General features: G+C 41.4%; 1 protein-coding gene across 18 annotated transcripts in view; it reads right to left on the minus strand.

Moving 5' to 3' along the window:
• PTPRD (protein tyrosine phosphatase receptor type D) overlaps positions 1–25,407 on the minus strand; it is a 2,140,456-nt gene that overhangs the window by 202,753 nt on the left and 1,912,296 nt on the right. For all 18 annotated transcript variants that reach the window (XM_061629619.1, XM_061629614.1, XM_061629634.1 and 15 more), the window contains 2 exons: positions 24,686–24,945; positions 10,779–10,872 (listed from right to left, as the gene is read on the minus strand). In XM_061629619.1, coding sequence (XP_061485603.1) covers positions 10,779–10,872; positions 24,686–24,945 — 354 coding nt within the window. The remainder of the gene's footprint in view (positions 1–10,778; positions 10,873–24,685; positions 24,946–25,407) is intronic.

Genomic DNA, 25,407 nt, shown 5'->3' on the forward strand with positions numbered 1-25,407 from the left:
TACAGTCGGTTTTGCGAAATATGGCAAACACAAGCAAAAAAACCACAGGAATTATTGGCATATAAGTGGTTTGCTAGAGCGTCTCGGATGCCCGCAACCATAGAGACTGGTGGTCTACCTTCCTAGACATGACACGTCGTTACTTGCTTGCAGTTCCATGAGAAATAAGTGGAATTGCCAGGCGTGTTTACCCCCCAAAAAATTGATATGCAAAAAGGCAAAAATACATACATTTGGTTTAGTGAAATATCACAAATGCAAGCAAACAACAATACAGCAATTATTGTCAGATAAGTGGTTTGCAGTTCTCTTTTATCAGAGGGAACACTTCAAAGCGGAGAAGGAGGAAAGGATGTTTAGCAGCTCCAACCTCATTCCCCCTGCATGCATTCCTATTAGAAATTGTTCCTGGAGAATACGTCTAGCGCGTGTGTGTGTGTGCAAAAGGGGGGAGGGGAAGCCCTGGACTTAGCACCACCACCAGCAGCCCCCAAGAATTGAGGGATCCAGCAACCGCGTGGGGTTTCTTAGCTAGGAAAGGCTGCTGGGGGCTGCAAGGGGGAAGATGGAGATCCCTCTCCCCCAAGCCCTGGCTTGTGAACAATGTTGCCAGAAGGGAGGAAAATGTAGCTGCCGCCGCTGCCACCTCCCACCGCGCAAAGCTTGCTACATCGCGGCGCTTCCTATCCCGAAGCTTTGCTGGTGCAGCTGCTGTGAAGTAGCTTCCTCCACTACCACCCCCACATGAGCCGAGGAAGCTCAGCATGGTTCCAGAGCTGCTGGGACTCCTGCTGTTCCTGGGCTCTGGGGTGGCACACGACCCTGTCCAGGTGCCCGTTGGGCTCCAGCTGCTCTCAACTTCACAAGGCGGAAATTTAATAGCTGTAAGTGGAGCTGTACAAGAGCCAAAAACTCGGTGAACTCCATTACAGCCACTACTACCAAACCAACAGGAAATTCAAACTTTCGCGCTCTTACGTTCAAGCACATGCACGTTATTGTGCTTCGGTGCAAAGGTGGAGAGGAGCATACGTCATATTTTGCGGACTAATTGGCTGATAGGGGGTGGTGTTACAGGAGGAGCTGGGAAAAAGCGAAAAGAATGTATGGGTCTTCCAGCTGCATGTGCAGGCACCCAAAAAAAGCGTATTTTTCGGATCAGAAAAAGTGAATTTCAGGCAAAGTGGGAACTTTTAGATTGTGAAATTTGATTTTAGACTGATGTTTTTGTATTATATTGTATTTTATTGTATCTATGTTCACCGCCCAGAGAGCTATTGCTAGTCGGGCGGTATATAAGTTTTAAAAATAAAATAAATAAATAAATAAACTGTCAGATGACAAAGCGAATATGAAAAACGTGGATTATCTGGGTCAGTTTGGACGAGCCCTAGGATAAGGTTCTACTGAAAAGGCTTGTTAAAAGAGGAAGGTCTTCAGTAGGTGCCGAAATGATAACACAGATGGTGCCTAATATTTAAGGGGAGGGAATTCCCACAGGGTAGGTGCCACAACACTAAAGGTCCGCTTCCTATGTTGTGCGGAATGGACCTCATGATAAGATGGTATCTGCAGAAGGATCTCACCTGCACAGCACAGTGATCAACTGAGTATGTAACGGGTAAGACGGTATTTCAGGTAACCTGGTCCCAAGCTGCATAGGGTTTTGTACACCAAATCCAGAACCTTGAACTTGGCTAATGGGCAGTCAGTGCAATTCTTTCAGCAGCGAGGTGACATATTGACAATACCCTGCCCCAGTGACAGTGGCATCACTAGGGGTGTGCGGGGTGTGTGGACCGCACCGGGTGACACCATCCAAGGGGGTGACACCCAGAGCCGTCCCGCCCCTAGGCACCGGGAAACGGGGCAGTTGCAGGGACCCATGGAAGCAGCAGCAGCAATGACAAAGGGCATGCCAGAGAGGGGGAGAGAGAGATAAGCGACCCCCCGCCCCCACCAATAAGCCACGAGGGCCCGCCCCCAGAGGAGAGGCAGTCTGCGAGGCCAATTGGCTGCGCCCTCCCATTTTACCTTTGGCCTCCCTTCCCTCCCCCTGCGAGGCTGGTGTCCACACCCCCTCCCGGTTGCCTGGTGAAGCCTGAGGCCTGGCTGGGGCATGCTCGCCACTTTCCACCTGCCGAGATGAAGCACGGCTTCAAGGCCGGAGACCTCGTCTTTGCCAAGATGAAGGGACACCCGCACTGGCCTGCCCGGGTAGGTCTGTGTGAGAGAGATTAAAAGAGCGGGGGGCAGGGAGGGAGGAAGAGTGCTCCTTGTCACCTGGCAACCACACCCCTCCCTTCCTCCCTCCCTGGGTGACACCAACCCTAGTGACGCCACTGCCCAGTGAGCAGTTGCGCCACTGCATTTTGCATCAGCTGCAGCTTCCAGACCAACATCAAGGGCAACCCCACATAGAATGCATTACAGAAATCCAGCCTGGAAGTTACCAGTGCATGGACAACAGTGGTCTGGCTCTCCTGGTCCAGAAATGGCTGCAGCTGTCTTACTAGGGGAAGCTGGTAAAAGGTACTCCTACACACTGAAGTCACCTGGGCCTCTAGCAACAAAGATGGATCCAGGAGCACTCCCAGACTACAAACCTGCTCTTTCAGAGGGAATATGACTCCATCCAAAGCAGGCAATTGACCAATTGTCCAAACTTGGGAACCACCAACCCAGAGAGCCTCCATCTTGCTAGGATTCAGACTCAAGTTTATTGGCCCTCATTCAGCCCAATACTGAGTCCAGGCACTGGTCCAGGGCTTGTACAGCCTTTCCCAGTTCAGATATTACAGAGAAATTAATCTGGGTATCATCAGTGTACTGCTGACACCTTGCCCCTAATCTCCTGATGACCTCCTTCCAAGGCTTCACACAGATGTTAAACAGCATTGAGGACAAGATGGTACTCTGTGGTACACCACAGCACAACTGCCAGGGGGTCGAAAAACAATCACACAATGCTATTATTTGAAAATGATCCTGGAGACAGGATCAGAACCACTGTAAAACAGTGTCTCTGATACCCCCATCTCACCAAGTCAGCTCAGAAGGATACCATGGTTAATGGCATCAAAAGCCACTGAGAGATCAAGTAAGAATAACAGGGTTGCACTCCCCCTCTCCTTTTCCAGATAAAAGTCATCCATCAGGGCAACCAAGGTCGATTCAGTCCCATAACCAGGCCTGAACTCAGACTGGAAGGGGTCAAGTTAATGTTTCATCCAATTGCTTCACCACAACCCTCTCTCTGTAGCACTAAGGAGATCATTCAGTTAGCATATGCATTTCTGATTGCCTGATGGAATGACCTCCCCCCATGTACTGTTCTGGGGGTTCTCCCGACCTTCCGAGCAGATTTGGGAGAGTGCAGGGTTGCCCGGGGGAGGAGTGAAGGGAAAGTCTTGTTGCCCTAGTGAGAATCCTTGCACTGGCTTCTGCTACCACAAGTTAACTGAAAACAGTCTCTGTAGTTTTAAAGCTGAAATCAGTGCATACGGAGACAACATGCACACCAAATTCTCATACAGTAGGGCCCCGCTTTTTGGTGTTTTGCTAATACAGCAGCTTTCAATTAGAGTAAGGCCCCACTCATACGGTGCTTGTTCCACTTTTACGGCATTTTTCAGGTGTCGAGCACCATTCTATTGAATGAGTTCCGCTTTCAGCGGCTTTCGCTTTTAGATGGGGGTCTGGAACATAACCCGCCGTATGAGCGGGGCCCTACTGTACAACGAAGGGTTTCCCAATGACTTTAGTGTTAGGGATGAAGGTATCACAACTGCAAAGCTACAACCTTTGCATTGAGTACAGAATTTCTGTTGGTATAGGCAATCCATGATATGTAGCTTAAAAAATGGACTTATTTAATATATAAGTAAAACCTAAAGATTCAGAAACTGCAGAGTCAGCACATGAAGAGTAGTCCCCTTTTGATATTTTTCTGGCCTCTCAGGAGTTACTATTAGAAGCAATTCTGAAAGATATATGAAGGGCTTCAACTCTATCAGAAACAATTTTCATTTTCCAGTCAATGCATATCTTATTTCTTCCACCATTAATTCTACAATGTGGTCTCAATTGTATCTGTAAAAATGGGAAAGAATCCATGCTGACCCAAATGTTTCTGAATTTAATAAATGTTCTTTATCAAAGTATTATACAGATTAATGCACCACAACTTACAGAATGATTAAAATGACCCTTTGTTATGAAAAGCAGCAGCACAGACTTGAAGAACTTAATTGCAAGGAATTGCAAGGAAGGTCAATGTCAGCTACAGCATTCAGACTATAATCTGTTGATTTTGCTGAAATTGTCTGTGCAGTTTTGCAGGTTAGAATGGTCTGGTTCTCTACTATTGGACTGTTCTTTGAAAAATTATTTAAATATATTTAATGGCAACTAGAGCTATGTTTAGCCACTTTTTGCCTGCCTAGACAATTCCAAGTCATTAAAAAGGAGAACCACATTAAAGCAAGTAGCCTCCATACATTGAGTCTTATTACTATGAGCAAAACACATTAGAAATTCATAAAGTTTGCTAATGGCTTAAGAGAAATATGAAGGGTAATACTAAATAAATAATAAAGGGCACAATACAAAGCACCCAGATGCAGAGTTAACCTTAGGGTTAGCCCCTCTTTGTACTCTTCTCACTTAAGAGTGTGCAACAAGCATATGCCAGGCTATAACAGAAGCACAAGTGACTGGAGGATATCACACAGTGAAGAAGCTGTGAATGAGGATATGGACTTCATATTATGAAGCATGCCCAGACCTCCTGCTCTTCATAATAGGTACAGTGACAACTGGGTTCTATTAAATCCTGAGAAAATCTGTGTAGACGAGCCTGAAGTGGGACTGGATTTTTTTTTTAAAAAAGTCAGAGACAGTAAGCTCTTTAGTTATTTTAGTGAAGAATTACTATTTTCTCACCACCCAAATAATTTATTTTGGTTTTAAATTCCTAAACTAAGAGTCAATGCTACTGTTTAGCAAAATAGTCAACAGCATCTGTTTTATATATATAGCGTGTAAGATTTCTGAATTTGCATCTGCAGAGAAAAATGCAGCCCCTCCAGAATGGCTCTCTCATCTATAGTACAGGTAAGGTTTGGAACTTGCAAACACAATGCACACAGGTACACCCAGGGATTGGATGGATATCTTACATCTGAATAAATGACCCATGCATACAGTATGAAACATCTAGACTGCTACAGCAATTGTAGCAACAATGGAAAAATAACTTGTCCAACTTTCTCCCTTGGATATTTCTGATTTGGTCAGAAATATTATGGCTCAAATCCTGTTGCTCTTCCATTAAATGGGGAGGGGAGATTTCCACCAATTCCCCTATCCATCTGCAGCCCACCACACCATATGCCATTTCTAAGGGCCCCCAAAATCCCAGGAGTAGACTTCCGACAGTAGGATATGGGAAAACTCCATTCTGTGAACATGAACTCCATCGTTTATGGAATGAAAATTAGGATCCAAGCCCATTTTCACATACTACTAAACACACCCTGCATAAATACATTCCTGATTTTCAACCCAAAATCTTCTTCCCCAATGTGAGGCTGTTTAAAGTTTGTTTAGGAGGCTCTCCTACAAGCCTTAGTCTGCTGTATGTGAGAGTGCCAGGAGCTGTTTTTAGGCAGAGTTCATGCCCTGGATTTTAAAAGACAAAGATAAAAAATGGAAATTTGTCTTACCTTAAATTTCTGCTTACTGGGGATGATGGATGACATTCCTAATAGGGATGACACCTCCTGCTGGAAGGAACAGGCAGGGTCCACTAAAGCCTTTTGCCTCCTCTCCAGGGTGAGGAGTCATCCCTTTCACCAGACCAAATGGCAGAGCAGACAACTCCTCGACCCCACGCCGACATTCCAACTTCAACTTTGTTGATCGCTGAACCTAACTTTTAAGAAACTATATGAAACAGAAAAAGAGAAACCAACGGGACAGAGAAGCACAGCAAAAAAGGGCTTAACCACACAAAAGTAGAACAGCCACCCACAAACCCCATGGAGCACACACATGTGGAAAGGATGGAAAAATGCCTAAACATATGTACAATAGCGGCAGAAGCTCTAAACCACACCCATCAGGTTGCCAGCAGAGGAAGAGGTGGGCGGAATGTCATCTATCATCCCCAGCAAACAGAAATTCACGGTAAGACAAATTTCCATTTTTCCCTGAGGTTGATGGATGACATTCCTGATAGGGATATAAAGGAGCAGTCCCCAAGGCTTGTGTGGGCTTCCTCTGCCCCTCTCCTTGCTGCCTTAAAGTCTTCTGAAGGACCTGCTTATCAAAGACTATAGTTGATAACAAAAATGCACCCAGTTTGTAGCCTCTCTATGAAGTGTGAGGGGAAGCCCAGACTGCTGTTCTAGACATTTCAAGCCCAGGAAAGCTACCCTTAAACATAGCTGAAGCTGCTGCACCCCTATGGAAATGGGCCATGATACCACTTGGTGATTTCCTGTGCAGTGCCACACAGGCCTGGGCTATGCATCCCTGAACCACCTAGAAACAGAAAAGGGACTTCCCTCCTAGCAGAAGGGTTGGCAAAAGCCACAAACCAGGGCTCAGAACTCCCCAAGTCCTGGTCCTCTCTAGATAAAACCATAGTGCCCTCCTGACATCCAGGGTGTGCCCCCTGCACTTGTGTGACCATGAAGGGTTCTTACACAATAAGGCAGCTCCACCTCCTTGCACCAATGTGCAGACCTTAGGCATGAAAGGTGCATCAGACTGCACCACCATCTTAGCAGGATGGAAAAACAAAACAAAGTGCAAACTATGGATAGGAAGACATGGCCTCTAACCCTTCTGGCTGACATTATTGTCATCAGGAATACCAGTTCAAGAGACAAAAATCTACCGAACAAGTGGCCATCAGTACAGTGAGGACACAATTCAAACCCCAAGTGAGAAACTGGTTCACTCCTGGAGAGAAACCAGGGCCAAGCCTTTCATGAGATGTTTGTGATGAAATGTGAGGACAAGGTCAGATCACCATGCTGCTGTAGCCCAGCTCCTTATTCACACCCTCCTAGAGAAAAAACCTCAGCACATCCTTAACCGCCGGAGCTGCTGGGTCAGCCCCAGAAGAACACACACCTCCAGGTGGAGCTGGACACCCCACTGTTTGAGGCCCGCTTCAAGGCAGAGAGTGTGTCTAAAACCTTGGGTCAACAGATTGGGCACCTTGAACATCCAAAGCCAAGGACTTCAGACCCCACATCCGCCATCAAGGCAGAAACAAGGAAAACTAGACCATTTCAAAAACTTCATGGAGAGAATCCACTCAGCCCTCCAAACAGTATTGACAGTGGGCTGTTTGGCAGGAGCAAAAGGGAATATTTTTATTTTATTTTATTTAAGGACCTGTAGCCCAGAACTGGGATGAGGGCTCAGGTGCCACTGGCTGTTTCTTAATGTATAGCAAAATCTGTCTGGCCATAGTCAAGGAGGCAGGGGGGAAAATTCAGGGGCGGATTCCAATTCCTCCCCTGAAAACTCAAAGCAGAAGCAGTTTCAGACTTCTTCCTGGTTGGTTCCACAAAAACTGTTGAGACAAACTGCTGGAGGAGCTCAACAGAGGAGATCCCACACAATGGCCATCTGAAAGAGATCTGTGGGATCTCCTCCAAATATGACTTGTAGTTCCAAGTAGCCCTTGTTCCAATGTCTCATTCATGTAGGCCCCTTAATCTCCTGGGAATATATATAAAGCCTAACCAGGATAGAGACTTAGGAAAAACACAATCTGCAGGGAAAGATACTGGCACATCAGAAAGGGCAAGGTTACTCACTCGCCCATGATGATAATAGCACAACTGATTCATGATCAGGAGGAAAGGTTATCATGCTTTGTAGCTACCCTAGAAGCTATTTAGCCTTATTAGAGTTAGCCCATTCTGCTTTCCAGATAGCAGCAAAAGTCAGAGGAAAATAAAGTGTGATAGGTTTACCAGAAGTGGAAGGGAAACCTCTGTACCCATAGCTGAGGACTCATTCTTCAACCTCAGTAAGCTATGAGGCATCCATGCTTTTGCCAGTAAGGGCTGAAGAAACTTCAGAAGCAAACCAGCTTGGCTGAGGCTGAACCATCTGCTCTTCTTCTTCAGAAAGTCCACCCTCCTCCCTAGTAGGTTCAGAGGGTGAATGATAAGAATCAGGCAGTGCTCCCTCTTCCCTTCAGGGAACTGTTGAAGGTGAAAGCATTATCAGTACCATCCACCCTCTCAGCACGTTTCTTAGCTGGCTCCACCATGACAAGAGCTTAGAAGGGGGGGGGAGTCCACAGAACTGCTACTTGTGAGATCTCTTATGCCTTCTGGAATGGTGCCTTACTCACCCCTCACACCTATATTCTTTCTTTTATGGGCTTTCTCCTCTGCTACTATGAGGGAGGGAGTCCTTAACCTCTTGGAAAAGTAGGGGCATGCCCATGAGAGAAACACTTGGAGAAAAGCCCATGACTGACATAGGAAGCAGCTTGACTCACCCCATTGCAGAAGCTCCTGCCTCAGAGTGCCAAGGTACTGTCAGAAAAGGAGGCATTTGAGTCTGATCAGTCCCCTCACATATGACCATTGAGGCCTGAGGCGGCAGAAGCAACAGGCAAAGCCGTTGGGGCTACAGCTCTCCCTGGCACAGCCAGGGGTGGGGGAGCTGTCAGCCGTGTGCAAATACTGTCTGCATGCTGCTCAAATCCCTAGCAATTCTCAAGGCAGAGGATGTGGAAAGGGCAAGAGAACGCTGAAATTCAAAGCCTCACTGATCAATGTTGCAGGGAGGGGGAGCAATCAAGTGATCTCTCAGGGATCTGGTATGCTCAAACCTCTGATTAATGGAGCAATTGGGGCAACATGATGATCAAATAGAAACGGCACTGCTGCTTACTGTAGGTCAGCTCAGACAAAATAGCAGTCCCACTCAAAGTTTATTGTTGGACCCACCAAGCTCTGTGCCCTTCAGAAACCAAGAGAAGAACTCCCTCCAGGGAACTCTAATGAAGACAAAACATCCTTTGCGATGAGCTGACACTCTGCACCCTGGACCACAAGGGGACAACAGGGAGAAGGGAATAAAAAAGACACAAGACACAGATGCAAGCACACACAGGGCAAAGTAAGTATGTATTGAGGTAAAAAATTACACCAGTGTAACAAAAAACTGTAGTAACACCAAAGGGGGAGAGGAGGAAGCATAGTAAAAAACTCAGACTTAAAAAAGTGATGATAGGAAAGGCACAATACCAAGAAAAGGCAAATACTCAAGAGAGAACAAGAGGACCCAACCATCACCAACTGCAGGCAGGGTCAGTCTGGTGGGAGGGATGACACCTCCCCCTAGAGAGGAGGCAAAAGGCGTTAGTGGACCCTGCCTGTTCCTTCCAGTAGGAGGCGTGATCCTTATCAGGAATGTCATCCATCATTCTCAGGTAAATAAGAACATGTATTTCCAGTAATCAGGTATATCACAGTACATGACTTATTCAATTTTTGTTATCTTCTGTGGAAGTACTTCAATGATATCTATACTCCTGTCGGTTGATGAGGTTGTGTGTATGTATATTTATGTATATCGTACTGGTATTTAATGTATGAGTGTATTAAATATTGGGATATATTTTAATCAGTTTCTCTCTCCTGCAAATTTCCAATCCTTTCTAATGAAGCACCCTCCACAATATTCACACTATCCTATCTGGTTAGTCTATATCATTCAAATTATGGATCATAATCCATAAAACTATTTTAAACTCACCCAGTGACTTACATGTGGCTAACTGATCTCCCATTCTTCTTATATTCTTTTAAAAAGAGCACTAACTCCCTTAAATTTTAAAAATGTTGGAGGCTGCTCTTTGAGCAATACAACGACAAAGATGATTTGCTGTATATAGTTCTTGATTGTGGCCATAGCATATTGCAATCACAGAATAAGACAAATCATGGTGCAACACACCAGGTTTGTCTAAGGATTAAATTGAGCAAAACAGATACAATATATTTTCACACATCTTCAGACACAATTGCAGTTCTCAAGTAAAGAGTTTACACATCTGTCTATAAACTAATACATTTAGAAGAGGAGCATTTCTTTTAAAAAAGTTGTTTTGTGTGGAAATAATGGGTGTTTTGAAATTAATGAAGTAATTTACCCCCAAGCAAGATAGAAATTGACAGGTAAATATATGTTAATTGATTAACAGCCCAGTTATTATTTTGTGAATATATAAGGTGTTTCTTCCCTTGTGCTTAATCCTGAAGTACAGAAGAAAAGAGCACGAAATAGAAAAATACAAGCACAGGAAAAACAGGTAAAAAGAACTGTGATGTAGGTCAAATGTTAAACTGCAGAGCAAATTGCAACTTTGTATGTGATTCAGCTTTGGCAAACACCCCATTAATGAACCAGACTTTTATTGCAGTTCATATCAATTGTGATTATACTTTTTCTGACAACTCATTTCACCTTCTGCATTATGTCTTACAATCAGCAAGGAATAAAATATGAATGCCAACAAAGATCAGGCAGTGTGTGTGCCTCATTGCAACTTAATGTCTTTAATTTAAGTAATTAGCTTTTTGCTTCTGCCCCCAGAGGCTAACTCCAATACAAAAAGATATTAAAAAAGAAGTCAAAACTTGCCGACATGGGTACATTAAATGGACACAATCTTTAAGACTGCTTCTATCACAAATATTTCTATGGGAAAAAAAGCTAAAATAAGCACACAATACCTCATCTAATTCCATTTCGTCTGGGCTCTCCCGTGGTTTCATAAATTTCCCGTCAGACTTCTTTATTAAAGGCACAATTACTATATAGTAACCTCTGAAAAGAAAAGAAAAGATAACAATGAGTCCCGCATAAAAGGAATGGTGTGTCCATATTGTTTCAGTTTAAAGGCTGCTCCTATGTGGAATAATCTGTAAACAAAACCTCTGTCCTTTCCAGTAGAACCAAAACCATGCATATCTTGGGCACAAAAACTTCTTGTTATGTGAAATTAATTGTGATGACCTACAGATTCCCAACATCATGTTAATTGACAATTTATGGGTTCAGTCTAGACTTCCCTTGTGCAGGGCTCCATTGTAGCAGAAAGGAAGGAGGAGATTTTTTGCCAATTTTCCATTCCCTCTGCACCTCCCCAAAAATCTGTTCCAGAGGATTCAAGGACCTTTCCTTATAAAGAAGAGATAACTAACTAAAATTTGCCTCCCCTTCTTCCTCCAGCAGGAGGGTGTGTTGGACTGGAGCTTCTTCCACAAGCCAAAGGGGCCCTTCTATTTGCAGAATGGTAAGTCTGGATCCAACTATATATATTCAAGTATCTAAATATATTTGTCCAAATATCGTGTTAATTCAGTATTCTATATATATTATCCAAGTATGTGGATGCTTCTGTCCCACAGTCATCTGATAAATGCAATAGAACTATTAATTAAATATCACTATGATTTTAGAAGATACATTTGTCAGCCTTAAATACTACAAATTTAGATTATGTAGCCAAATAAATGAGATATTCCTATATAAACTGCAAAGACATCACAGAATGGATAAATACTGAGAATAATCAAAGATAAATTGTCTTAAATAAAATTATATTTTATATGATCATTTATTTTGGTTGCAATCCTACACATAGCAACTGGGAAGTAAGTTCCACTGAAGTCAAAAAGGCTTATTTTTGAATATACATGTATAGGATTGCTCTAATGAATGTTTTAATAATGCATAAAGTTCAAATGCAATAGGGATATGGTACTTGTGACCTTCTATATCATTAAAACAAGACAAAAAGCAAAAATTAATATACTGAAGTGTTCTATCACACTGTTAGCTCCTTTTCAAATATAACTGGATGGCAGGGACAACATGTAAAATCATGAAATACTTTTACATCAAGTCGGAGGTGAGGATTAAAAGACCTAAATACCTAAAAAGTATTTATTCTTTTATTAGCTATCAATGTTTGAATTGGGGCTATGGATTACCAAAAAAACACACCACTGTTTCCCCACAGTAATAATTACAAAAAAAGTTGGTTTAGGGGAAAGTCTTAGGATCAGTTTTCTGATATTTACTTTTTGAAATATTTAGACTGCAATCCTATGCCCACTTCCCTGGGATTAAGCATCCCTGAACTTATTTGGGTTTACTTTTTTCTTAGAAGACATGCATAGGATTGCACTGTAAGTGTTGCTACTGAAATTTCAAGCAAGGTGAATTTGGAGGTGAGTTTGTCAGGCAACATATCTGAGAAGTTTTCAGGGAAACAAAATAGTTTGATGATATTAATTAGAGGGGATCTGCAGATTCCCCCCCTTTTTAAAAAGAGCACTCACTATATGAAAAGCAATATAGAAACTTATTGAATAAAATAAATACCCATCATCCCCGGAAGAATCCTACATCACCTCACAGCATGGTTCTGAGGTTTATTCTGGGGGAGGGGGAGATAGTGGCCTCCACTGGTGGCGCCAATTTTAATTGTGGCTCCCAGTGCTGATCGCCATTTTCCCCCAGGCATGGCCTCATTCTGGAACATTATAGGGATTTACACTTGGCAGGTGGCAGCAAGGAGGAGCCAGGAGGAGCATCACTGACTTTCACAACCCCTCATCCTCAAACTTTGCCCTATCCAATATTGACAGATATTTATTTGCAGCCTACCCATGCAGCTACTACACTGCAGCCTATATTTATGAACTTACTTTGTCCAATGTAAGAGAAAAATAGTATAAGCAACAGTGTTTAGCCATTGACAATCTATCTGTAATAATGATTTTCAGTTTTTGTAAAAAAATAGGGAGCTAGACATAACTAATGCTGACATATAAGCAGAGCACACTATATGCATAAATGTGTGGGGAAAGCCCTGGGTTCAGCAGATCAAGACTTCAGGGCAGTACACTAATGAAAAAGCAGACTGAATGGAGAAATCAATTTTGGTATGCAATGATATGCACTTTAATAGCTTTCTCCTTCTAAAAAGTATCTTATATCCATTATCTTTCTTCACTCCATATCAGCAGTCAACAAAGGTAAATGAGAATTTTCATTTCTTGCCAATGGCTCCCTACAACCTATTTTCAAACACAGCAGCAATTCACCTAATGGAACCGAATCACTTGCAAAATCAATACACACAGAGAGCCAGGTCAGGTTACAAAATTTTATCGTTTTTCATCCTAAAAGGCATTAAGATTTCTTGCAACCTCTGCTCAAGCATTCCATACAGAGTAGACATAGTTGTAACCTTCAAGTTTAAATTACAGATAAAAAAATCATGATGGCTTAAGAGAAGTCTGGGCATTTAGTTATATTCTAGCTATTCTCCCTCCTTTATCCTAAACTCAGCTTCACTGAAAACTGTCTCTTAAGTCTGGATCATACAAAGATCCGACCTCATAATGTGGCCAATAAATCTTGCTTAAGTGCTGACTTGACTGTTAAATGTTCTCAGTAACGCCATTTTCAATTAGATAAGAAAATTGAGACTTGAATTTTTTTAAAAAAACAACACTGAAAATAAAGCAGTGCACACACTGATTTGGTTCTAGCCAAAATATCAACAAGTTAATAGATCTGACATTTACTATAGCTGTGCTATTCATATGCAAAATCTACTTTTAAGTGCAAACATTTCCTCAACTGAAATAAATTAGTTAACTGCTTTCCACAGTGCTTCAAGTTGCAACTAGCTCATTTTTTTTTCAGTTACCCAAATACAAGATTAGAGGAAAAATTCACATATATGTTATCCTACATTTGATACAGAGACATGAACCCACCCGTACACTACACTCAACATCAAAGGCCCTCCTCTGTGTGCCTACTCCAAGGGAAGCTCAGAGGATGGCAACAAGGGAGAGGGCCTTCTCAGTGGTGGCCCCCAAATTATGGAATGATCTGTGTGATGAGGTGCACCTGGCACCAACACTGTTATCTTTTCGGCACTGTGTCTTACTGTTGGAAAACACCCTCACATCCATACTTTACATATTATTAATCAAAACAGAAGAAATATCAGGTAGGGATAAGGGAAGGAAGAAGAATCGGAACAGCTTTTATACAGCTTTTTAGGAAACAGAAAAACTGTAGATCATTAGACAGATGCATGTTGCTAACTTCAAACCCTGAAGAAATTACAATGCATTGCTTCTATGTGTGCAGCCCTCAAAAATAATATTGATTATATTTACAGGAACTGTTTGGCCCACTGGTAATAGTGTCTATTTTCCCCTAATGAGATGAATCTATAGTGCCAAATGCTATTTTTAATAAACTCTCTTAATGAAAGCTGGGGACCCTTAGAGCATTCAGACACATCAGTAGCTCATTCTAGTCAGACAAAGTAGTATTCAGTTCATTGTAGTAAAATGTGCTCTCATTGTTTTTTAAAAAAGGAGGGTAAAAATAGACATCAATTTTCTGAATAAAATTAAAATGAAGCATCCATAGGTAAACACACACAAAATGAGGTCAATTCTAACAGTATCATTTCTTAACAACTTTAATGGGTCAACATTCAGCAAACCTTTCCTCTGTGTAGCTGTTCAGCTATTACTTGGTGCACAGGATTCTGTCTCAGTGACATTGGTAGCAGGCCTGAGGCTCACACGCTTCATTTTCTGCTCTCACCAGTGCAGGGTAGGACAATTACTGTACCAGAAGATCCCATGTTTATTTGAACGTGAGATCTTTCTTACTATGCAAGAGAGATCCCAGGTATAAATACAGTATATACAAGATCATGTAGCTAACTCATTATCTTCTCATTGTAGTTGGGTTTGGGCCTGGCTTGTACAAGTCTGAAGCTCACTTCAATAACTTTACAGGATGAAAGTTATGTCTGAACTTGCTCTTGGATTAGCAGTTTTTATTATAATTGGCTACAGCTAAAATAAATTATGTACTTTTGCTCTCCACCTGACGGATACCATACACCATACACCCTGGCTCATACTGAACTGACATCCTTCTTAAGGAGCAGGGAAAGATGGTATAGCAAGTTGGTAGCTTTCTTGGAGTAGCAAGATGAGCTACTCCATGGCTACTTATTCTGCCCCTGTGTAGAGCTAAAACTTCACAGGTCACATTTCCATCTTCTTTTGAAAATGGTACACCAAAACAGAAATACCTCATTATACCAGGAATCAAGGATAGAGAGGTTGGCAACTAAGAGAGGAGAAAATGGTAGTCCAGGCATTGTGGAATTAATGAGGGAATAGCTTAAACCAGGGGTAGCTAATGCATGGCCTGGATCCAGCTCACCAAGCCAAAGGACGGGGCCTGCTACCCCCCTCCTGCTTTATTTCCCAATATTTGGCACAGAAATGTGGGTGAGGAAAAATACTTCCTTTTATTCTTAAAGGACAGACAGAGGTATGTCTCTAATCTGAGCGCTATTCTGATTAGTGTTACTTTAGGGCATAATATGCTTTCTAAGGAACAGGTAGAGAGATCTTTTATCTTCAATTTGTGTGTGTGTGTTTGAGAGACAGAGATGGTGCTATATGCCTGCATCTGTGGTATATGTATGTGTGGTGAATGTGCATGTGTGTGGCCTGTATGTGTGCTCTGTGTGTGTACATGTGTGTGCTGACAGTCAGTACAGCCTTCAGTCCCTGGGTTAGGGAATAACACAAGACTACATTCTTTGTAGTCATAACTCTGGGAATGCAGAAAGGAGACACGAGGATATAGTCCAAGAACAAATCAGGAACAGGAATTGTGTCAACTTTAGGGGGCATCAGCTATTGTCAGGTAACATTTAAGCAAGGTGAATACATTATGTCTTAATTAGCTTATTATACATTTTTATTGCCACACTGACATTCATCATCACAGGCTGGTTTAAATAAAAATCATACGAACAGAAAATTATTTATTTCCCATCTCTCATTCATCACATAAACATAGTTTCAGAATGACATTGATAAGAACTGCAGAATGCAGGCAGGTTGACAAATTGACTATTACTGGATGTACCAAGGGCAGGCTCTTCCTCTTTCTAGATATGGTCATCAGTCTCAAAATATGGTGGTCCAATACCCATGCAGCATGGTTAAAAAATAAATCCTAAGAGTACAACCGTAAAGGTTGACTGAGAGTACAGGCAAGCAGACTCCAGAGTGCAATCAAAGGCATGAATGCCAGTTCTCAGGCTACTTTGTCTCCAGCTGATTGAGAATGGTAATGTATCTGTGAGAACAAAACAGTGCTAGACTGTAGCTAGCAGTCTGTCAGAATTGGGACACAGGTTTTTACTAGGTATTGAAATGTATTATTGAAAGTAGGAAATTACTTGAGTAATGCGTTGACTGAATTATTGGACTGTCAATCATCTGTGCTAATGCATTTGACTCTTAAAAATCTATCCTTTCAATATGTGGTAGATCAGAATTTGAGGCAAATCTTTATGGTTATGAAGGGCAAGATAACAGCTGATTTTTTAATATATGTCACAAATCTGAACACTGTATTCATTAACCTGGCGTAAGTGCTTTTCACTGAAAGAGATGTAAATTCCATATGCAATATTCAATTAAATAATTGTGCAAGCAGAATGACTTCCACTTGTGCAACAGGACTTGTCCCCCTCCCTCTGCACCATCCCCAAATCTACTCCAGAGGGTTGGGAAAACCCAGAACAGTTTTATGGGGTTCATGGTGGGAGGAGATGGGGAGAATGTTTTGTTGCACAAGGAGAAATGTGCTGATGGACTGCTCACCTTAATGTTACATTGAATACAACACAAAGCCAGGATGTTTGTGAAGGCAAGTAGAGAACTTTGGGGTCTTAATTCCTGGCAGGTCAGCCCCACCAAGATGAACAACTGGTTACTATAAATTTGACACCTTTACCATGAAAAGTGACTGAAGATGTAATGTGGCAAGATTTCTAGAAACATCTTTTCAGGTCAGTCAAGACTATGCTTTTACAGTAAAAAGATTTGTTCTTTGGCACCTGGCATGTTCACTGATCTTCCTTCTGAGTCATATCCAAGAGTGCATCCTAAATGAATCTAAAACATTGTGAGAGCCCACAAAGCAAAATAATTTAATGTTTAATCTTTTCAATATGATATTTTTATGACCAGCTCAACAGGATAGAAAAATCAGAAGATAATGTAGATTTTACAATAGTCAGCTAGACATGGGCAAGTCCTGGTTTAAAACTCTCGAAAGAATTCTGTTTTTATTTTTTCTTAAAACCAAGAAATTGATTTCCATTGGAATAATCAAGCCTGCTGTAATATTTTGTTGGATACTGACTTGAATAATGCTTGAATGCAAGTTCCAGAAGTTATCATGAAAGTGTATTGAGGTTGCATTGTAGCATGAAACATGTAGTACAGTAGGGCCCCACTTTACAGCACTTTGCTTTACAGCGCTTCGCTAATACAGCGGTCTCAATTAGATGCAATTAGACTAAAGCCCCACTCACACGGCACTTGTTCCGCTTTTACGGTGGTTTTCGGACATCGCGCGCCATTCTATTCAATGGGTTCCACTTTACAGTGGTTTTCGCTTTACAGCGGGGGTCCGGAACTTAACCCGCCATATGAATGGAGGCCTACTGTATTCAAGTTATATAAATACTTAAATGTTACTGTGCATGTGACAATATTGTTTGGTATTGGCACAAAAGGATAAGAGATCTGATCTGATGAGTCGATTTGGAGATAATTTAATTTCAAAGAAAATATTGCAAGTATACAAAGAGCATTTCAAGAGTGACACACACACACACACATATTCCATTTATGTGTTTCCTCCTATGAAAATTCATATCACAAAGGTTTGCTTTGGGCTCTGTTGCCTCAGAATTTGATGCTTCCCTGTAATTCTCTACTCGGTTTACTTCTTTTTTATCCTACAGTAGATCACTGGGATCCTGATACTGCTACATATCCATATGATTCATCTTACACATTAAGCTTGAGACCCATATCAAAGTGTTAACTGTTGGATTTTGTGTTCCTGCTTGTAGCTGTGGTAATATTTATCTTTGAATAACAGCTGTGTAATCTGTGCAAAGCAAAAGCTTAATTACAAACATTTACAATAAAGTAGGAAATTAGACTATTAACTTAAATTTAATCGAAAAGAATGCTTATAGATTCAGATTGTATATATACCTGTTAACAAACTTAAATGGTTTTAAACATTACACTTGATATACATGAGTGAGAGATCTCTAAGAAGAAATACACAGAAAGACAAGATAGAAAACAGAACAAAGTGGAGCTAGGGTGACAACAAGTATCATCACTGTGGAAGACTTCCAGAATTTAACACTTCCAAACTGTCGCCTTTTATAGATTTTGTATCAATTATACTATACAATTTATTTATTTATTTAATTTCATTTATAAACCGCCCATAGCCAATGGCTCCCTGGGCGGTGTACAACATACAATAATACAATAAATTGCATGTATGCAAGCTTCCAAATCTGGGACACAGCTTCCACAGCAGGACCCCATGATACTACATCAAGTGGATACATGCAGACATTTCTCTTTATATATTCTCTGCCTTTGTTTGTCTAGTTCACCATCCAAACTACACATTTTATTCATTTATAAATGGATAACCAGATATATATTAAGTCAAGACTTTGCACATTCCTATTGCAGTAATTAATTTCCTCTTTCACATAATTTTTCTAAATGCATAATAGTATGGCAACTGTACAGCTTCCACAACTCTGCAATTCTCTGCATGTCTACTCAGATATAAGTCCCATTCAGTTCAATTGGGCTTACTCCCAGATAAATGTCTTTAGGGCTGTAGCCTCAGTTTCTCGGTCCTTTGCCCCTGTTGGAAAGTGTGCACTTCATCCTTTTCCTAACAATTTTCTGTTTGTTAGACATGCCACAAATAACTGTGATATTCTGTTCTCAAAACAAAATCTTATATTTGCTGTTGTAGATTATGTTGTAAAGAAATCGTGAATTAAAAAAAAGATGGGGGAATTCTACATGAAAAAAAATGTGAGGGAAGCTTTACTGATGACAAATTTAGTCATAAAGAATGTACACCCAAATCTAGGGTTGCCATATTACAGTCCCACAAATCCAGGCAGGTTAATTTGCATATTATGTAAAGTATTTGCATATTATGCATATTATTTGCATATTATGCAAATATTTGCATATTAATACTTGGATTGTCCAGTTGTTTTGTTTTTGTGCCTAGGAATTACCACCAAAAGCTGGGGAAAGATGTGAGAAATCTTTTTTTTAAAAGCAACATTTTTAGCCTTAAATGCCTAGACTCTAGTTTCCAACACTACGGAGTATTTATTGATTGATTAAGAGAATTTATATCCTGCCCTTTTGCTGTTAAAAACAGAGCTCAACACAGCTTACAAATATAATAAAAACAATAAAAATACACAATCAATATAAAAACATAATAAAAACACAAAATAGCAACAAACAAAGTAAGTCAGGGCAACAGTACGGTTAACCATATCCGATATATTTCAAAGATGTGGTGGGTGGAGAAAAACAAGAAGCCAAAATGTTAGGAAAAGGAGTCTTTCACACCACATGCTCAGTTGTAAATACTGTTGCAGCAAGCTTTACAAGTTCCTCCAGTATTCCACTGGTGCAGGCACTCAGACATTCAAAGTATCTGTATGTTTCTTAGGTTTTATAAAAGCAGAGCTTTGCTTAACTCAAAATTTCTTCTCCCTTTGATCAACCACATCTACACAGGTTCCACCTCCATACTCAAAATGAAACTGGGCCTGGAAGTGTGCAACAACTCCACACATATCTTGCTAATTAGATTACCAATGCCAGGATGTCTGTCTTATCGACTACTCTCCTGCTCCCCCCCCCCGGGCATCATGAAAGACCCAGTCCTGGGCTCAGAAAGAAAATAAATATCTAGTCCTCTTCAAAGTATTGATAAGCCTCTTGTTTTAATTGAAATAATAATTATAAATTCTTGTTCTTATCACTAATGGGAGTTAATTATCTTGCATATGCTGCTGTTGCTTCTATGGCTGTAACGGAGTGAGGTTAAAGATAAGTGAAATGCAAATAGGAAAAAAACAACACAAAAGGCAGTAACACTTTCCTAAATGTAATACCATACCAACCACAACAAGATTCCTATGAGTAAGGCAGAAAACTAAGCATCTCACAACCAAAAATATGATAAATGAAGAAATATTTACCGTATATTCCGGCGTATAAGACGACTTTTTAACCCCGGAAAATCTTCTCCAAAGTCGGGGGTTGTCTTATACGCCGGGTGCTGAAAAAGAGCGGGAAAATTAAGTAAAAAAAAAAGCTGCAGTGGGAGTGGAAGCAGTCGCAGCCACCGTCCAGAGAGAGCGTCGCGGTCCAGAGAGACCGAATGAGCGTTTATAAACGCTGAACACCCGCCTGCCACTCAAAGGAAGACAAATGCATCAAGAGTATCAGGAACTCCTGCCTCCGCATACAGGAAGTTTCCCTTCTAGGACTATCTAGACGGCGTCTCAGCGTCACCGATAGAACATCAGGGCTCCACCGCGCGCCCCTTACCGCTTCCCCGCGGGCGCCACTCCGGCGTCGCCCTTCAGGCGCAGAGGACCCCGCTGGACGGCATCGTACTCTGCAGACATCCCTCTTCTCCGGAAGCGAGGGCGAGTGCAGGCCAGCACTTCCGGGGCAGCGGGCTACCCAATAGGAGCTTCAAGCCAGGAGGGGCGGGGCGAGCGGCGCCTTCCTTCCCCAGAGGGAAAGGTAGAACAGCTTCCAGCTTCCGTTCCTTCCGGGGTCTTTCGCCGCAGAGGCACTGAAAGTGTAGAGTGATGCCAGCTTCCAGGCTCCGCTTTTCTTTGTGCCCCCCCCCAGTCCATATCCTGCTGCTGAAAGACGCCAGACTGGAGGAGCGAGCGGGAGCGGCGGCAGCGGCAGCCCGCCTCCCTCCTCCTCCTGCCAGCCGCAGAGTAGTCCTCTCGCCCGAGGGCGCCCTTTGCTCGTCCTCGAGGCTGCTCCTCCCCCTGCGCGGCTATCCTAAGGACATTTACCTAGGAGAAAACCTCCCTGAATTTACTGGGACCTACCTTGGATGCATAGTACCGGACTACTCCTTTATGCACGCCTGAAGGACAGCAGCCTCCCCCCGCCCGTCCTTTCCTACTAAGAAATGGGGGTAAATTATTCTCAGATTGCACCCATAATCTTAAAATATGGGCACAATCCACTTTTATGTCCTTTTGATTGTAATGGGAGAATTAGGCAGGCCCTTGACAGTGCAATCCTATGCATGTTTACTCAGAAGTAAGTCCCATTAAGTTCAGTGTGTGGGGATACTCTCTAATAAATTTGTTTAGGATTGCCTTGCACATCTCTCTTGACCTCAGGATTTACCTTGCAAGCAAGGCATCGGCATAGCTATGTTTCTTTGTTGATCTCTCCCCCCTTTCTTTGTCCGTTTTACATATAATAGTTGCTTGAACTGTATCTTTGGAAAAATAAAACCCTATCTTCTATGCTTAGGGGGGAAATACTTTCTGTTTCTGCATTTTTCCCTTAGTTATGTATAAAACGACAGGGCGAGTATATCGCAAACTCTATATTTTAACTGGAAAAGTTGGGGGTCGTCTTATACGCCCAGTCGTCTTATACACCGGAATATACGGTATATAAAAGCATGACTATCAAATATATTTATTATTTACACAAACTGTAAATGTATTTATAGTGCAATCCTAGGTTTATTTATTCAGAAGCAAGTCCCAGTGTATTCAGTGGGGCTTACTCAAACAGGGACAGAAATGCAACCTCAAGTGATAAGCAACTTCATTCACACAACCCAAAATTCCGAATCATGCCACTTTACGCTGTTTTGCAACTGTTTATACTTGTTTTTATGGTTATTGGATTTTAAATGGCTTTATTTCTTGTTGTGAGCTGCCTTGGTTTCTATCCCTACCTCACAGGGGTGTTGGAAAGACTCCATACACGCACACGCACACATTGCAGATGTATAAATACATACAGCCCATATAATAGTTTATTGTCAAACCAGTTGGTCATTGCAGAAAAATCAGTATTAGTTTTAAAAAAATCAGTATTACTTTCCTACAGAATAAAAACTGTAATACCTAAGTAAGCCCCGCCTACTTGGTTTAAAATAGGACTGGAGGGCACAAACACAATTCTTTTTTACATTCACTCCAAAGTCCCATTGATTTTCAGCACATTCATAACCATGTCTACTCAAAAGTAAGTCCTATTGAATTCAATGGGATTTACTCTGGGCATATGGGATTAGCATTGCTTTTACAAAAAGCAAGCATTGGGAAGGTTTTCAAACCACTGCCCAAGATCTGACTCCTGCACACAAGAGGAAAAAAAATTGAAATGTATATACTTACCCAATTTATGAGATTTTCAGATAAACAGGGGGTGAAACCACCATTTTGTTTTCTAGACACTGCCTAAGGTCAATGAAACTGAAACACAATCCCTGATTGGCTGCAATCCTGAACGGGCGGGGTTAAAGCTACGAAGTGCTATACAGTACTGTTTAAAGAAAGATTTAACAGTCGGGGGGCGGCTGACGTTTTTATGTATATCTCGAGAACCGGACCACCTAGAAACTTATTTTTTTAAAAACTTAAAGCTGAGAATCTGGGCCACCTAAAGGGCTAGCCGGGCGCCGGGTGTCATGCATAGAATCCGGGTAAAACCAGGCTAACCAGGCAATATGGCAACCCTACCCAAATCCCATAATGCATGAAAAATAGAACATAGATATGAATTTCTGTAATTTATTTTTATTTTTTTTCTTATAATAAAATGATTATAGCCCAGGCCTTGCCTCTCTGGATATATGGGCCCAGGTCAATATGGGCCAGGAGCTCCTTCATGCTTGGGTCCTGAAACAAAAGTAGTGCTAGGCCTCAAGCCTGCCTGGTGTCATGACAGACTGCTACAGATTTACTGTTAACCAACATGGCTTCCTGAGAGCTCTCCTTTTGAACAGGCTGACAGTGGTGACAGATGTTCTAATGAATTTCTTATTTTTTATTTCAGATATCCCAGATCTTAATCCCTGGTAAGCCACAGGACAAATTCAGTCCTGCTTCCAACATTTCCATAACTTATGATAAAGGTTATTGTCTTCTCCAGAGGAGTTAACTGATAACTGTTGTTTTTTTCTGGACCTAATAATTGCTTTTCTCCATAAATCATTCTTAAGCTTTCTATCTTCAGACTTCCTTTTCTATACTTCTTATAAACTACATCTTTACTTAGTTTAATGGCACTGGCTTCATTTTTCACACTTCCATACTATTAATGCTCCAATATCACTAATTTTCCCATTGCTTTATCCTGAATTCCTCAGTCAGCTATAAAAAGGGGAGCTTCCATTTACAAAGCCTGTGATATAAAACTTCACCTGAGAAAGCCCAGGTTGTATCCCCAACAGTATTTAACAACCTGCTCATTTTCCTCCCCATTTCCTTCGTCACACACATGGGAGTCTTATAGGCAGCAATAATCACTGCAACCAGAGCAATAATGCTTATTGATTGTACTGTGTCTCATGCTTTCCTGGCAACTCTTTATTGTCCATCGTTTTGAATCCCTATTGGCACTGTGCTGTCAGCTCTTTAGTACTATCTTTGTTGTTTAATCTGCACAGAACCATTTAAGAAGCCTTGTAAACCATGTTCCAGAACTGTGAACAGAACACATAGCTGCCAAATTCATTTATTACAGAATCACTTTTTAGAGTTAAATCACAACTTGCTATTTTTGGAAATAAAAATCAGTTTTCTAGGCAGCATATGTGATAAAACTTTTGACAGAGAAGACAAGTAAACTACATTTGCCCTATTAAATCTGAAGACAGTGGTACTGAACTGCTAAACATAACTGACCCATCATATAGTTTTGTCTTAACATTGTTTTAGCCAACCATAGCGTTTAAAGTTTATGTCTTTACTAGGATTTGGAGACACTTTGGACATTCCAAGAAATGTGCAATTGGAAGGTGGAAATGTTACTTCTGCTGTAATGTGCAATGGATGGAATAGTTACACATCTCCATGATGATAGTTATGAACTGTTCACCCATATGGAACATACATCTCCTTATCAAGAGATCCTTTCATCTTGGCACATTACAACATGCAAAGAAGTATCACAAGCCACTCTCAGGGCAGTGTTCCTGTTCCCCACTACTGTTTGCAACCCAGTTTGTGGAACTCCCATGTGGCCTCCTATCCTGGCAGTGCCCAGGATATCAACTCTTTCGTTACAGTTCCTGCACAGGAGTTGGGCAAATCCAGAAACAAAGTGGGGTATGCTGGAGGAAGTTTTGGGTTGTCACAGGTGAAGTGGGATCTATACAAAGTGCATATGGGATGACTTCATTAGATGTTTAATGTCTTGATTTCAAATGTCTTGATTTCCATGGAAGGAAGGAAGGGTATGAATGTTATAAATATTCAGATAGGTTTCCTTAAAATGTTCTTTAGTTATTGCAGTTCAAGGCTGCAGCTACAAAAGTTAACGTTTAACACAGAGAATCTGATTGTATGAAATCACAAGCTCATCTAATCTGTTCTCAAACTGTTTTAAACATTACTGTCTTTTAATGTATAACTCACTTTATAGTTTTGTTTGCAGGTACATCTGGTAGTTTCACTGTTACCATTCCATCAACATTGGTCTTATCAATGAAGAGGGGCTGGGTGCGCAATACATCTGGTGCTGTCTTTGCCGTCACCCTGTGCTGAAGACCTCCAGCGCTGTTCCCTCTGTTGGTCAATACAAACGAATACGACGTCTCAGGCTTCAGGTTGGTGATAAGTTTCTGAGTGGCTCGGCCATCTACCTCAACTGCCATTTTCCCATCATCGTACAGGATCTAAAACGTGAGGGTTTTAATTTTTAGAAAAATGTTGGTAATTAAGAAAAAAATCTACTGTTAAATAAATGGATACATGCATGGATGTAATTCAACTGAAAACAGAATTTATATTATATTATGAATAATAATCAACGACAGCATGAATGGAAAGACATGAAAAGACCTCAAAGAGGTCTTTTTAGCCTATGGCCATAGCTATATCTTGTTGCAGAAGGTCCCAAAAACTTAATTATGCATTGTGTGAAGAAGTATTTTGTCTTATCTGTCCAGAACCTACTGCTGATTAATTTGATTCTGTGGCTCTGAATGGTAGTATTATGGGGGGGGGGGAATCTTTCTAACCGTTTTTTACATAACATCATTTATAAACCTTTAGTCCAGGGTTAACCAACCTTGAGTACCCAGTTGTTGTACTACAACTCCATCAGCCCCAGCCAGCAAGGCTAATTGTCAGGGATG

The sequence above is a fragment of the Rhineura floridana genome, chromosome 1 (assembly GCF_030035675.1).
Source record: "Rhineura floridana isolate rRhiFlo1 chromosome 1, rRhiFlo1.hap2, whole genome shotgun sequence".
In the NCBI taxonomy this organism is placed as follows: domain Eukaryota; kingdom Metazoa; phylum Chordata; class Lepidosauria; order Squamata; family Rhineuridae; genus Rhineura; species Rhineura floridana.